Source organism: Myotis daubentonii, chromosome 20 (genome assembly GCF_963259705.1).
Source record: "Myotis daubentonii chromosome 20, mMyoDau2.1, whole genome shotgun sequence".
Taxonomy (NCBI): Eukaryota; Metazoa; Chordata; class Mammalia; order Chiroptera; family Vespertilionidae; genus Myotis; species Myotis daubentonii.
Window position 1 is genome coordinate 765,044 of NC_081859.1, and position 13,933 is coordinate 778,976.

The window sequence follows — 13,933 nt, forward strand, 5'->3', positions numbered from 1 at the left end:
GACGGGAGCCGAGGAACCGCCCCGGGGGCCTGGCATCACGCCTCCCGCCTGAGGACAGGGCCACGACCTCAGCAAGCCTCGGCCTCGAAAATGCAGAACCTGTGCTGTCTGGGCTTTTGGCTTGTTTCGTTTTAAGCCGAAGGGAACTTCCAGTTCCAGGAGAAATCGGCCCCTGAATTCACATCCTTGGCCCCCGCCCAGCCCGACAGCCGATGGCGGGCAGCCCGCGGCCAGTGAGAACACCACTGTTCTCTCCCGGGCGCCTCCCCCGCCAGCGTCTCCCGGCCGTGAACCTCCTGGGCTGAGCAGGCCCTGACCCCGCTGCCGCCTGGGTGCAGGGAGGGACGAGAGGCTTCTCATACAGATCACAACCGTGTAAGTTCCCACGAGCAGAAAAAAGCACTTAATCCGAGCTTCAAGCAAAGCATGTACAACAGCTCCATCGAGGGCTCGGGCTGCCCGGCCGGCGTGGCTCAGTGGGTGAGCATCGACCTGTGAACCAGGAGGTCAGGGTTCGATCCCTGGTCGGGGCACGTGCCCAGGTTGCGGGCTCCATCCCCAGTGTGGGGCGTGCAGGAGGCAGCTGATCCATGATTCTCATCATTGATGTTCCTCTTCCTCTCTCTCTCTCTCTCTCTCTCTCTCTCTCTCTCTCTCTCCTCCCTCCCTCTCTCTGAAATCCATAAAACATATATTTTTAAAAATAAATAAGTGGAAGACTTGGGAATCAGAGAAGAAAGAGAGCGGCCAGTGTGTGAAGGGACGGCTGTTGAAAAAAAAAACACAAAAAAACGGGAAACACGGAAGGTCCCGGTGAGGGGTCTCCTCCCCGACTCGGAGGCGAGAGCCGGGGCCGACAGCTGTGCTCCCCGGGGAGGAAGGCGAGAGGAAGCAGAGACACGGCCCCTCCCGGGCGAGGAGCGCTTGGATCGCTCCCCGGATCCGGCTCAGCTGGTGTTTACAGCTTTGGGGGAAAATGAGTCTTATGTTCTCAGCTCGGCCACGCGGGACAAGCGACGGCAGCCTGGCCAGGGCGGGCGGCCTCGTTTCTCCCCGTCTCCCGGGGTGGGGGGGCCAGGTCTGAAGAAACAAGACGGTGCTCGCCTGGCCCGGCCGGCGGGGCTCAGTGGGCTGAGCTTCGACTCAGGAACCAGGAGGTCACGGTTCGATTCCCCGTCAGGGCTCAAGCCCGGGTTACGGGCTCCATCCCCAGGGTGGGGCGTGCAGGAGGCAGCCGATCCATGATTCTCGCTCATCATTGATGTTTCTCTCTCTCTCCCTTCCTCTCTGAAATCAGTAAAAAAAAAATATTTAAAAAACCCCGAAGACAGTCTCTACTGATTCCTGCCCATGGCCGATGGCTTGGCTGTGCCCAGCTCCACCCAGAACCGCTGAGAACAACCCTTGTTCTTTCTCTGGGGAGTTCAAGGCCATCGGGCATGAACCCCTCCACAGGTACCGCTTAGCCGGGGGGCAGAACGGTTCTCAATAAAAGTTGAGACTTCGAGCTGGGGGGCCGAGCCCCAAGCCTGGTCTGCTCCCTTGGCGTCCAAGCCCCGGGCATGCTCAGGAAACCACATCCCCCCGCCCGCCCCCCGGCCCGGGCCGGGCCCCACTCACGTTGGCGGAGAGCTGTGACGTCAGGGTGGCCACCTTCTCCTGCGAGGACTCCAGCTCCCGGCGGAGCTTGCGGATTTGCTGTGAGAAGGAGGAGAGAGACAGCTTAGGCGGCGGGACGGGGAGGCCCGGGGGACGTGCCGTGGAGGGTGTCGGCGAGCGGGACGAGGCTGGGCGCCCTACCTCGGACTGCATCCTCTCCTCAGCCTGGAGAAGGGAGCGTGGAGGAGGGGGAGGGAGAGAGAGAGAGAGAGAGAGAGAGAGAGAGCAGGTTACCCGGAGCTGAGCAGGTTATGCGGCCGGCGGGAACGCGGAGAAGCAAGGCCTGAGGTCCAAAGGGGCCGAGACGGCTCCCAGGCCCTGGCCCGACTCGGGGCTTAGATCGGGGGTTTCTCTAAGGTTCGCGTGCAGCCAGCTCCGTGGGGGCCCAGAAGCAGGGAGGACCCTGGCTGACTGGGACTCACCCTCTCTGACCCCAACGGGAAGTCAGAGCCCAGACCAGGGGCAGAGGAATGCAAGGATGGAGGTGCCGTGAGAGCCCAGGGCATTGCACACGCAGCCAACTGCGCACACGCGGTCAACTGCACACACACAGACAAGCGCACACACGTGGTCAAGCGCGCACACACAGACAAGCGCACACACCGTCAAGTGCACACACGGTCAAGTGCACATGAGGTGAAGTGCAGACACGTAGTCAATTGCACACACAGTCAAGTACACACGTGGTTAAGTAAGTGCAGACACGCGGTCAACTGCACACACACAGACAAGTGCACACGTGGTCAAGTGCACAGGGGGGGCTCTGGAATGCACCTGGGGACCCCCGTCACCGCCCCACAAATGCCTCCCCCTCCCCGAGGTGCGGAGCGGGCTCTAGGACCAGGGGCTCTCCAGCCTCAGAGCAGGCGGTAGGGGTGCTGGGTGCTTGCAGGCCAGACAGACCCTGAGCTCCCAGGCACCAAAGCTCCCAGCCCGGGCTCCCCCCCAGGTGCCCAGGCTGCAGGGGGGACGAGGGAGGAAGGAGGAGACGGGGTGCTCTTACCGAGGAGTATGTGGAGGAGGCGCTGGACGCCAGGGACAGCACGGAGCCGTGAACTGGAAGAGAAAAGAATGGGGTGTTAACACAGGCCTCGGGGGCCAGTCAGGGGACCCCGGGAGGAGCCCTGAGGCGGGAGCTGGTACTGACAGGCAGGCACCTGGAGCCGACAGAAAGAATAGAACTGGGACCCGGCTGGAACCAGAGCCCAGAGCCGGTTGGGTCTGCTGAGCAGGGCGGCCTCCTCCTGCACTGACACTGCCCTGGGGGTGGACCCTGGCTCGGCCGGGTCCGAGGGGCGCCGGGGCCCAGGAGGGAAATGGGGTGTTCGCGGGCAGGTGCCCAACGGAGCCGCACCGAGCAACCCTGCTGCCTGCCCGCGCCTCCACTTAGCACGGGGTTCGTGCTAGAATCCCGGGACCACTCGACGAAAAACCGGCCGGCGTGGCTCAGTGGTTGAGCGTTGACCTAGGAACCAGGAGGTCAGGGTTCGATTCCTGATCAGGGCACAGGCCCGGGCTGGGGGCTCGATCCCCAGTGGGGGGGCGTGCAGGAGGCGGCCAATCCGTGATTCTCTCTCATCGTTGATTTTCTCTCTCTCTCCCTCTCCCTTCCTCTCTGAAATCAATATAAGCACATTAAATAAAAATAAAATCAAAAGAGAAACGTCTGGTGCAAAAGCCTTAGAGAGAACTCGTGCGTGTCTTCAAGCCACGAAGGCGCGGCCAGCCCCCAGGAGCCTGGCCCGCTCCCCCGCGGAGCCTGAACCTGGGCCTCATACCATGGCAACCGCATCCTGCCTGACGCAGACACAGAGCATCCTTGGGAGAGGCTCGCGCTGCCTGGCTCCTCCCTACGCGCTGCCCCGTGACCCCGCGTGACCTCGCGGACTCCGGAGCCCGTCCACGCTCACTCCCCTCCCCAGCCCCAAGGTTTCTGGGCCCCCAGACCCTTCTCAGGGGCCGGGAGGAGGCGCTGAGATGGCCCCGTGCGATGGGCTGTGAGTCATGTGGGTGGGGCAGCCGTGTGGGCGGTGGTGGCGGGTGGCGGGTGGCGGGTGAGGGCCCAGCGGAGCCGGGATGAGCGTGAACCGCGCCGCGTGAAGTCTCACCGTCGTCCGCGGGGTCTCGGAAGGATCCCGACCGGATCATGCCCTTGGGTCTCTCGGCCAGGGACAGGGTGCTCCCCGTTTGGGAACCGCTGTACAGCTCGAAGGCGGCCTCGTGGGTGGGGATGCTGTTCGAGCGGGTGATTCTTGGCGTGGTGGCCGCCGAGGGGCTCACTGGAAGGACAGAGGGGGGGCGGGAGGGGGCAGGAGAAGAGGCAGGGTCACCGGCGCTCAGGGCCTCGGATGGGACGCCAGGGGCGGGAGGAGGGCGGGGGAGGCGGGAGGTGGGGTATGCAGGCCAGCAAGGGGGGTGGGGCTGGGGGGCACGGGCCCTAACGGACGAGGACCCTGCTGTCTGTGGTCACGGGGGACGGCGTTTCCCTTGGGCAGCCTGGCCCGGGGGTGTCACGTAGGCTGGGGGCCTGGCGCTTGTCCCGAAACCTTCACATCCCGTGGATGTGCCCAGACACAGGGACGCTGTTCACTAAAACACACAGGGGGGCGGGCCCGGCCGGCGTGGCTCAGGGGCTGAGCATCCACCTATGAACCAGGAGGCCACGGTTCGATTCCCCGTCAGGGCACAGGCTCGGGTGGCGGGCTCCATCCCCACCAGTAGTGGGTGTGCAGGAGGCAGCCAGTCCATGATTCTCTCACCATGGATGTTTCTCTCTCTCTCCCCCTCTCCCTTCCCCTGAAAAACGAAACAAAACAAAACAAAACAAACAAAAAAACACAGGCGGCTGCAAGGACGGAGACCAGACCAAGAAGACTCGGATCTGAGAGATGCAAAGAGCCGGCTGCAGAAGGGGCTCAGCCAGGGGGGCCGTGGGGGCGACCGGACGGGGCCTCGGACTCTCCCTGCGAAGGCCTAGGTCACCTTCACGCTCAAGCGGCCAGAAGCCTGGCCTCCCTGCCCAGCATCCCCGCGAGACGTCGCCCGAGGGAGCAGGTGCACGTCAGGGCGGGTGGGGCCTGCTCCCGGCTGCCCCTGCTCGGGCCACAGCCTCAGGGCTCACCCCACATGGAGCCCCCTGCCCACCCCCTCGGGTCCTCCTGTGCCCCCTGCAGGTGGATGGCCGCCCCTGCACAGGGATCCACGCACAGTGGGACTGCACATCGCACAGTAGGACTACACATCGCCTGACCCCGCGACTGCAAACTGATGGCTGCCCAGCCCCGCCCCTCAGCCAGCAGCGTAAACCCAGTTTCCCTGTGTGGCCCCAGGTGCAGACGGAACACGAGCCGACCCGGCCCTGCAGGGGTCATCCTGCCCCATCTCTGAATCAGAACCCTTCCTTCTTGCCCGGCCGGCATGATTCAGTGGCTGAGCGTTGACCTATGAACCAGGACAGTGGTCGGCAAACTGCGGCCTGGCAAACCATGGCTTGTGAGCCACATGCGGCTCTTTGGCCCCTTGAGTGCGGCTCTTCCACAAAAAATACCGGCTTCTGCGCATGGGCCACGAAGTTTCAATCGCACTGTACGTGTGCGCCCGCACGGGGTATTGGTGGAAGAGCCACACTCAAGGAGCCAAAGAGCCGCATGTGGCTCGAGAGCCGCGGTTTGCCGACCACGGAATTAGGAGGTCATGGTTCGATTCCCCATCAGGGTGCATACCCGTGTTGCCGGCTCGACCCCCAGTGGGGGGCGTGCAGGAGGCAGCCGATCGATGCTTCTCTCATCATTGATGTTTCTCTCTCCCTCTCCCTCTCCCTTCCTCTCTGACATCAATAAAAATATATTTTTTTTTTTAAAAAAGAGAATCAATCCTTCCTTCTTGCCTGGCTTCGGAAAGGGGTGGCCGGCAGGGGTCAGAGGCTATGCCCTCAGGGCAGGGACGGTGCTGGGCCAGCCCAGGCGGGGAGGGACGCTGGGCTTCTCCGGGTTTGGAGGCAGAGCCCGTCCTTGGCCGTCAGCCGGCCGTCCCTCCTTCCTCCCTGCAGCCCAGGGATGACACCTGGGCGTGGGCTCCGCCCTGGCGGTGGCCGCCACACGGGGGTCTGCGGCTTCCCCTGCCTTCGTTCAGGCCCCGAAGCTACGAGGGTGCACAGCGCCTGCCCGCCTGCTGGTCAGAATCTTACAGACTTCGTCTCCGTCTCATTTTGGGTGAGTAGACTCAGGCACCTCGTGGCGACCCGCCCCCCCTGCCCCCCCCCGTGCCGGGTGCGAGGCTGCGACACTGACCGACGTTGGCGAGCTGGCCCTTGGCGCTGAGGGACAGGGGCAGCGCGGGAGGCGACGGCAGCTCGGCCTGGTCCTCGGGCTCGGGCAGCCCCCCGATGGTGTGGGAGTGTCTCCTCTCCTTGGGCTCCTCCTGGGACTGGAGCTGGTACCTGTCGGGCGGACGAGGCAGCGGGACTCGGTTCGGGCGACGGCAAACCGGGGTCGGGGGGGCTGGCGTGGAGGCCCCGAGGCAGGATGAGGGGACAGGGGAGCAGGGAGGGGCCCCGAGGAGGGAACCACAGCGGGGGTGACTGGGCGAGCTCCGCAGGCCCTCAGGAGCCCAGGGCGTGGGGGGCAGGCGGCAGAGTTACCTGAGCCCCTTCTTGGGCAGCGTGTTCCGATCCCGCTGGCCACTGTGGAGGAAAAGCAAGAGAAGCGTGTGGGCCCCTCGGAGAGGCCTGAGTCCGGGGCCCTGGGTTCGAGGGACTTGATCGCAGACAATCAGGCTGTCGGCCCCACTATCTCCACAAACGATGGAAGACGCCCCCCGCCCCCAACACCCCAGCTGAGAAATTCATCTCAACTGTTCAATGCTTTCCCCTGATCGGAAAGCAGGGTGTGGGAGCTACGGAGAAGGTCACGCTATGGCAGATGAAACCAGGCCATGATGTCATAGAAATGATGTCATAGAAATGATGTCATAGAAAGCAAAGGATTTCTGGTGACAGGTCAAGCTAGCTATGTGATTTTTTTTTTTTTGTAAAGAAAAGGAGGAGGCAGGGGGAGAGAGGGAGGGAGGGGAAGAGGGAGGTAACAACGGGAGAGACACACATCGATTGGCTGCCTCCCGCATGGGTCCCGGGGAAACGGCGACCGAGGCACGTGCCCTTGACCGGGAATCGAACCCACGACCCTTCAGTCCCCGTGCCGAGACTCTAACCCTGACCGACACCCGACAGGGCTCGCGAGGCGATCTGAGTTAAGTCATCCGAGGTCTGAGTGCACCGGTCTCCCTCTCGATAAGACACTCATTTAAAAACCAAACAGCGTCCTTCCTATTTCACGGATTGGGGAAGCAGGTGACATTACTTGATGTCGGTTAAAAACACACACATTCCAGCCGGGGCAGCGTGGCTCAGTGGTTGAGCGTCAACCTAGGAACCAGGAGGTCACGGTTCCATTCCCGGTCAGGGCACAGGCCCGGGTTGCAGGCTCGATCCCCAGTGAGGGGTGTGCAGGAGGCAGCCGATCCATGATCCTCTCTCATCCTTGATGCTTCTAACTCTCTCTGCCTCCCCCTTCTTCTCTGAAATCAGTACAAATATATTAAAAAAAAAAATTGAAAGTGGCCAAGTGGCCAGCGTCCCGGAGACCTCCCCGCGGACAGCTGGGACTCAGGACGGATTCAGACCGAGCTCTGCCCCTGTCCACCCACCTGTCCACCTGCCCGGCACGGGGGCTCCCGCTCCAGGCCAGCTCCTCCGCCTCCTCCTCCTCCGGGGGCGCGGCCGGGGGCACGGCCGGGGCGGGGCTGGGGGCGCCGCTGGCGAAGGCGCCAGGCAGGCTCATGGGCATCTGAAGGGACTCCATGCTCCTGTGCAGGCCGGAGAGTTTGGGGTACATGCGGGCCTCCTTGGGGACGCTGAAGGCGCTCATGAGCTCCAGGCCCTGGGAGAAGCTGGCGGAGTTGATGTTGAGGATGGGGGCCGGGCTGGGGGTGAAGCAGGATGGGAGGGGGCCCCCGGCGGCCGCGCTGGCCGCGTGCAGCTCCGGGAGCTTCGGGGCGAGGGTGTCGCCGGCCGGCGGCAGGTCCAGGCTGTTGGAGTTGACCTTGTCGAGGTTGGCCAGCGAGGGCGGCTTGACAAAGCTCTTCACGGCGGCCCTGAGGCGGGAAGACGAAAACGGAGTGTTTAGCAAAAAGGAGTCAGAGAAGCCAGAGGCGGACAAGATCCTGGGGAACAAGTCCCCGTCCGGTTTCCTTCCTTTCTGGCTTCGTGCTGAGTCCGGGGGCTTAGCCCAGCGACAGAGGCCGGAAGGAACCCTGGTATCCGGCTTGGGATCCCCTCGAGTCCTATTTTTCCTTTTTTAAGTATATTTTTATTGACTTCAGAGGAAGGGAGAAGGAGAGAAACATCCATGATGAGAGAAATTCATGGGTCGGCTGCCTCCTGCACGCCCCCCACTGGGGATCGAGCCCGCAACCCGGGCCTGTGCCCTGACCGGGAATCGAACTGTGACCTCCCGGTTCCTGGGTGGACGCTCAGCCCGAGCCACACCGGCCAGGCTCCTTCGAGTCTTAGAGTGGGGACAGCACAGGTGTGTGATGACTGTGAATAAATGTGTTGAAACCGCCCACCCAGGTGCTGGAGACAGACGCGGGGAACAGCACCAACAAGGAACTTTGAAGGCAGTTTTGGAAGAGGGAGAAGGAACTGGGATGCAGGGAGTGGTGGAGAGGCCGGGACCCTAACCCTAACCCTAACCCTAACCCAGAGCACAGCGGCCAGGCCAGGCCTCCCAGCCCAGGGCGTGCGGGGATCTGTGACCGGGTCGGAGCAGACGGACAGACAGGGGCGGCGGCGGCCGGCCGGGCAGGTACCTGACGGGGGTGGGCGGCAGCTCGGCCAGCTTGGCGGCCGGCGGGAGGCTGGCCTGGCTCTTGGGCGTCGTCTCCGGGGAGCCGACGCTCTTCAGGGAGATGCTGTCTCCGTCCAGGGCCACGGCCTTGGCCTTGGCCTTCTCCTTCTCCCGGTCGGTCTGGTTGACGGGGACCGGCACCGCCCGCCCGCCGGCCACCTTGGTCGGCTCCTTCAGGCGGGAGGGCACGAGGCCGGGCTGCTTGGCGCCGAGCAGGCTGGGGTCGATGCTGCTGCTGACGGGACGCGGCCCGGCCCGGCCCCCGGTCACGCTCATGGCGCTGGACTTGGCGGGCCGGGGCAGGCTGCGGTACTGGATGGCGGACCGGGCGCCGGGCGCCAGGAAGCCGGGCTCGGGGCCGTTGGACACGTCCAAGCTGGTCTTGCGCCCGCCCACGGGTTTCACGGGGATGCCCGAGGACTTCTGGATCTTGCCGAGCGTGGCGGAGCCGCCCGTCTGCATGACCGTGGCCGTGCCCGTGGCGGGCGGAGGCTTCTTGTAGCCGAAAGAGCCCGAGGCGGAGGGCCGGGCGATGCCCGAGGGCGGCTTCTTGGCGTCGGCCAGGCGGTCCCGGCCCGCGTCCGAGGAGGAGCGCTGCAGGCTGGTGTTCCTCACGGCCAGCTTGGCCTTGTCCGCCGCCTTCCCTTCCGGTTTGCCTGGGAGAGGCAGGAGGTGAGGTGAGAGTAGGTGGGATCGGTCCACAACACAAACATGCTTTTTTTAAAAAAAAAACAACAACTAAATACATTTTTATTGATTTCAGAGAGGAAGGGAGAGGGAGAGAGAGAGAGAAACATCCATGAGGAGAAAGAGTCATGGATCGGCTGCCTCCTGCACGCCCCACACTGGGGATGGAGCCCGCCACCCGGGCCTGGGCCCCGACCGGGAATCGAACTCGAGACCCTTCAGTCCGCAGGCCGGCGACGCTCTATCCACTTCGCCAAACTGGCCAGGGCTTCTTTCTCTTTTTAAAGGAACATCCCTTGCCAAAACCGGTTTGGCTCGGTGGATAGAGCATCGGCCTGCAGACTGAAAGGTCCTGGGTTCGATTTCGGTCAGGGGCATGTACCTGGGTTGCGGGCACATCCCCAGTAGGAGATGTGCAGGAGGCGGCTGATCGATGTTTCTCTCTCATCGATGTTTCTGACTCTCTATCCCTCTCCCTTCCTCTCTGTAAAAAAATCAATAAAATATATTTTAAAAAAATAATAAAGGCACATCCCTGCTCTATTATTATCATGCATTTATTTTCATTCTCACCCAAGGGAGTGAGGGAGAGTAGTTTTTTCCGTTGATGCTTTAGAGGGAGCGAAACGGAGAGGGAGAGACGGAGAGAGAGAGACACAGACGCGAGAGAGACATCGACTGGTCGCCTCCCGCTCACACCCCGACCAGGGCTGGGGGCTGAACCTGCGACCAAGCCCTGTGCCCTGGACCGGGAACCCAACCCACATCCCAGGGGCTGGCCACCGCTGAGTGGGGAGCCCCACAGAGACAGGCCTGACCCCCTCCACCCCCGCCCCCGGCTTACCCGCCACCTTGAGGGCGCTCTGGGCCGTGTGGGTGATGGGCGACGTGACGGCCACGGGCGGGGTCTTGCCCTTCTTCAGGGACCCGGGGTGGCCCAGGCTGATGGGCTTCTTCAGCTCCGCGACCTTGGCCGCGTCGTCACCCCCCTCGGGCCGCTCCCTGCGCCACTTGGAGCCGCCCGACTCCATCTTCAGGCTCCCGCTGTCGTAGTCCAGCTTCCGGGGGCCCTTCTCCTCCGACTCGCTGAACCAGCTCAGCCCGCTCTCCGCCAGGGAGCGCTTCTCCGAGTCCGTGCGCAGCTGCCCAGGAGAGGGCGGTGTTGGCGGGGACGCGCGTCAGGGGACGGAGGGTGGACTCCAGGGTGGGCGGCCACGGGGACCCCTATGGCTGCTGGGGGGGGGGCCCTGCTCCTCCCGGTGGAGGCTTACGTCCACCCAGGGTGCCCACCCACACCGGGGAGTCCGGCAGAAGGCATCCCACGCATCCCATTTCTTTAAAAGATGAGCCCTGGCCGGTGTGGCTCAGTGGATAGAGCGTCGGCCTGCAGACCAAAGGGTCCCGGGTTCGATTCCGGCCAAGGGAATGGACCTCGGTTGCAGGCTCCTCCCCGGCCCAGGCCCTGGTTGGGGCGCGTGCAGGAGGCAACCCATCGGTGTGTGTCTCTCACATCGATGTTTCTCTCTGTCTTTCCCTCTCTCTTCCCCTCTCTGAAAATCAATGGGGAAATATCCTCAGGGGAGGATGAACAAATTAAAGAAGAAGAAACATCCATGATGAGAGAGAATCACGGACCGGCTGCCTCCTGCCCGCCCCTCCATTGGGGATGGAGCCCGCAACCCGGGCCTGTGCCCCGACCTGGAATCGAACCCTGACCTCCTGGTTCATCGGTCGAGGCTCAACCAGCTGATTTCTTTTCCTCTCGGGTTGGAACAGCTCCACGTTGGTGTGGGCACGGCCTACGGCCCGGCTCCCCCAGCAGCTGACGTCCCCGGTGACTGCGTGGGAACCTCGGCTCCCCCCCCCCCCCCTGCCAGCTCGCAAAGGGCGTGGCCGGGGCGCCTGGGACCCAGCCCCACGGGGCGGGCGGGGGCGTGTGCACACCTGCCCCGGCCTCGGCCCCGGCTGCTCTCCCTGAGGTGCGGGGCCGGGGGTCTGCGAACTCACGCACCACGATGGTGGAGCTCCTGCGCGAGGCCGTGGGGGTGGTCGGGAGTGAGTTGAGCGAGGAGCTGGCGTTGAACTCTTCCGAGCTGAGGTTGTCGGAGGCATCGCTGAGCCCGCTGCTGATCGAGCTGCTCTCATCCCAGCTGCAGGGGGGAGAGAGGGGTCAGCGGCCGGAGAGAGAGAGGTCAACGGCCAGGGAGAGGGGTCAGCGGCCGGGGAGAGGTCAGTGGACGGAGAGAGGTCAGTGGACGGAGAGAGGGGTCAGCGGCCGGGGAGAGGGGTCAGCGGCCCGGGAGAGAAGCAGGACGTAGGATTTGCACACACAGACGGAGAGAAAGCTTGGGGGTTAGGCCTGGGTTTGCAGGCCTCGTAATTCGGCGACGCTTTTCTGTAAACGCAGCCGACGACGGTCTGTTCTGGCAAAAGCAGCCGCTCTCTTCCTCAACAGAGAGGCGCACGGGGATCAAGCTCATTACACAAGCCAACCCCTGCTCCCTGCAAACAGCCTCCATTCGTGTTTTTTTAAATTGACTTCCAAGAGGAAGGGAGAGGGAGAGAGACAGACAGAGAAACATCAATGATGAGAGAGCATCATGGATCGGCTGCCTCCTGCACGCCCCACACGGGGGATCGAGCCCACAATCTGGGCATGTGCCCTGACCGGGAATCCAACCGTGACCTCCTGGTTCCCAGGACGACGGTCTATCCACTGAGCCACCCCGGCCAGGGCGTCCTCTATTCTTTTCATTAAGTTAACCTCCGGCGCTAATTCCTGAAACCTCCACCGAGGGCGTAGGAACGGCAGATTCCCCCTCTTGCTCTCTCTCCCCCGCCTCCTGCCACTGATGCCCCGGTGTTGGGGACACACCGGGGCACCCCTCTCCTCTGCAGGGCGCACACAGGGCCGTGCGGAGGCCGGCGCATCTGGACGCGGCCCTGTTTGTGTCCACGCAGACACACGGCCAGGCCCGGGGCAGGCACACCCTCCCCGCTGGGAGCAGCAGGGACGCTCAGGCGGCTGGTGGCTAGCACTGGCCACCCTCCCAGGCTTCTCTCACGCGGGCCCCTCCCCACGGGTCAGGGCCAGCCATTCCACAGGCGTGAATGGCCCGGGGTGCGGGCGCGCCGGCGGGCAGGGCGGACTCGCTGTGACCACAGGGGGGAAAATCCTGCCGCTTCCCCAGGCTCTCGGGGGTCAGGCTCGGACACGGAGTCCGCCTCCTCGTGTCTGGAACACAGACGCCCAGTGAGTCAGTAACCAGGACGCTGACCGTGGGGGGGGGGGGGAGGGGGGGGCAGGACCCGGAGACCCGCGGCTCCGCACCCTGGCACAGGGCCGCACGCTCCTCCTCTAACGACACAAGACCCCCGACGGCTCAGCCCGCCGGCGGCTGGGGCGGCCAGCGCTTCACGGACCCGGTGGATGCGACCGTGTCAGCGGCACCCGCACGGCTCACTGGGACCTCGACGTGGGGAAGGGTGATTGCAGGGTGGTGGGCGCGGACGGAGGGGCGAGGACGCCGGAGCCGCGAGAGGCTGTTTCCGAGCTGCGGCAGGACGGACGGACGGACGGACGGACGAGAGAGAAAGCAGAGCCGAGCCCAGGCCCGGTCTCCGTAATTAGGACCAACTGTGGGCGAGGAATGCTGACTCGGCGTTCTCTCGGGTTTCAGAGCGTCCCCTCCGCCCGCCCCTCCTCGCCTCTCACAGGGGGAGGGAGGGAAACAGGCTCTTTCCTCGCCTTTCCCCTTTTTAAAAAAAAAAAAAAATTTTATTGATGTCAGAGAGGAAGGGAGAGGGAGAGATAGAAACATCAGCAAGGAGAGAGGATCATGGATCGGCCGCCTCCCGCACGCCCCACACTGGGGATGGAGCCCGCAACCCGGGCCTGTGCCCCGACGGGGAATCGAACCCTGACCTCCTGGCTCACAGGTCGACATGTGGATGCTCCACCACTGAGCCCCGCCGGCCGGGCGCAAACGGACAACTTTAACAGCATTTCCGTGATCGGCTTCCGCTCTGACCGAGCCGCTCATGGCGGGGGGGGGGGGGGGGGGGGGGGGGGAGACAATGGCGGGGGTGGGGGGGTGTTGACAGTGGCAGGCGGCCGCGCGAGCCGTCTTCGCTTGGGCCAATCCGGTGGCTCCTCCAGCCACCGACCCCAGCCAGACCCGGGACACTATAGCAGGTCACCTCGCATTCGAACCTCCCTCCTCCACCATCCCCCTCCCACCCCCCACCCCCCACCCCCCCCCGGAAAAAACCAGCCCCTACATTCTTTCCTGCTGTAAAGATTTCCAATAACAGCACAAGCCTAGCCGTTAATAATAGGCCCCGACATGTCAATTACGGGGGCCTCCGAGAGTATAGCTTCACGGAGGGGGGGGGAGAGGAGGGGGGTGCGAGTCACCAGAGGCAGCAGGGACAGCTCCCCGGACAGGCACGCGGAGCGCAGGCCGCCGGGAGGATCTTTCCGTGTCAGCCACACCACGACGCTGCCCTTCCTCGCCTCTCTGTCTCCCTCTCCACCAACCTTACAATTAAACACCCGCGGCTCCGTCTTCCCTTACGTTTCTAGAGAGCAAGGGGTGGGGGTGGGGGGTGGGGGAGGCAGCCCGATCATCGGTTCACTCCCTGCACTCTGTCGTAGTTGGCCACCGGGGCCACGTGTGAAT

At 63.9% G+C, this 13,933-nt stretch overlaps 1 protein-coding gene across 9 annotated transcripts in view; it reads right to left on the reverse strand.

The window, feature by feature from the left end:
• The window catches only part of NAV1 (neuron navigator 1), a 93,121-nt gene that overhangs the window by 13,890 nt on the left and 65,298 nt on the right, over window positions 1-13,933 (reverse strand). For 3 of the 9 annotated variants that reach the window (XM_059677863.1, XM_059677868.1, XM_059677869.1), the window contains 10 exons: window positions 11,263-11,401; window positions 10,096-10,393; window positions 8,527-9,220; window positions 7,363-7,809; window positions 6,299-6,340; window positions 5,949-6,097; window positions 3,768-3,938; window positions 2,663-2,715; window positions 1,801-1,824; window positions 1,621-1,698 (listed from right to left, as the gene is read on the reverse strand). In XM_059677863.1, coding sequence (XP_059533846.1) covers window positions 1,621-1,698; window positions 1,801-1,824; window positions 2,663-2,715; window positions 3,768-3,938; window positions 5,949-6,097; window positions 6,299-6,340; window positions 7,363-7,809; window positions 8,527-9,220; window positions 10,096-10,393; window positions 11,263-11,401 — 2,095 coding nt within the window. The remainder of the gene's footprint in view (window positions 1-1,620; window positions 1,699-1,800; window positions 1,825-2,662; window positions 2,716-3,767; window positions 3,939-5,948; window positions 6,098-6,298; window positions 6,341-7,362; window positions 7,810-8,526; window positions 9,221-10,095; window positions 10,394-11,262; window positions 11,402-13,933) is intronic. The other 6 variants (XM_059677865.1, XM_059677871.1, XM_059677864.1 and 3 more) reach the window with 3 other exon arrangements.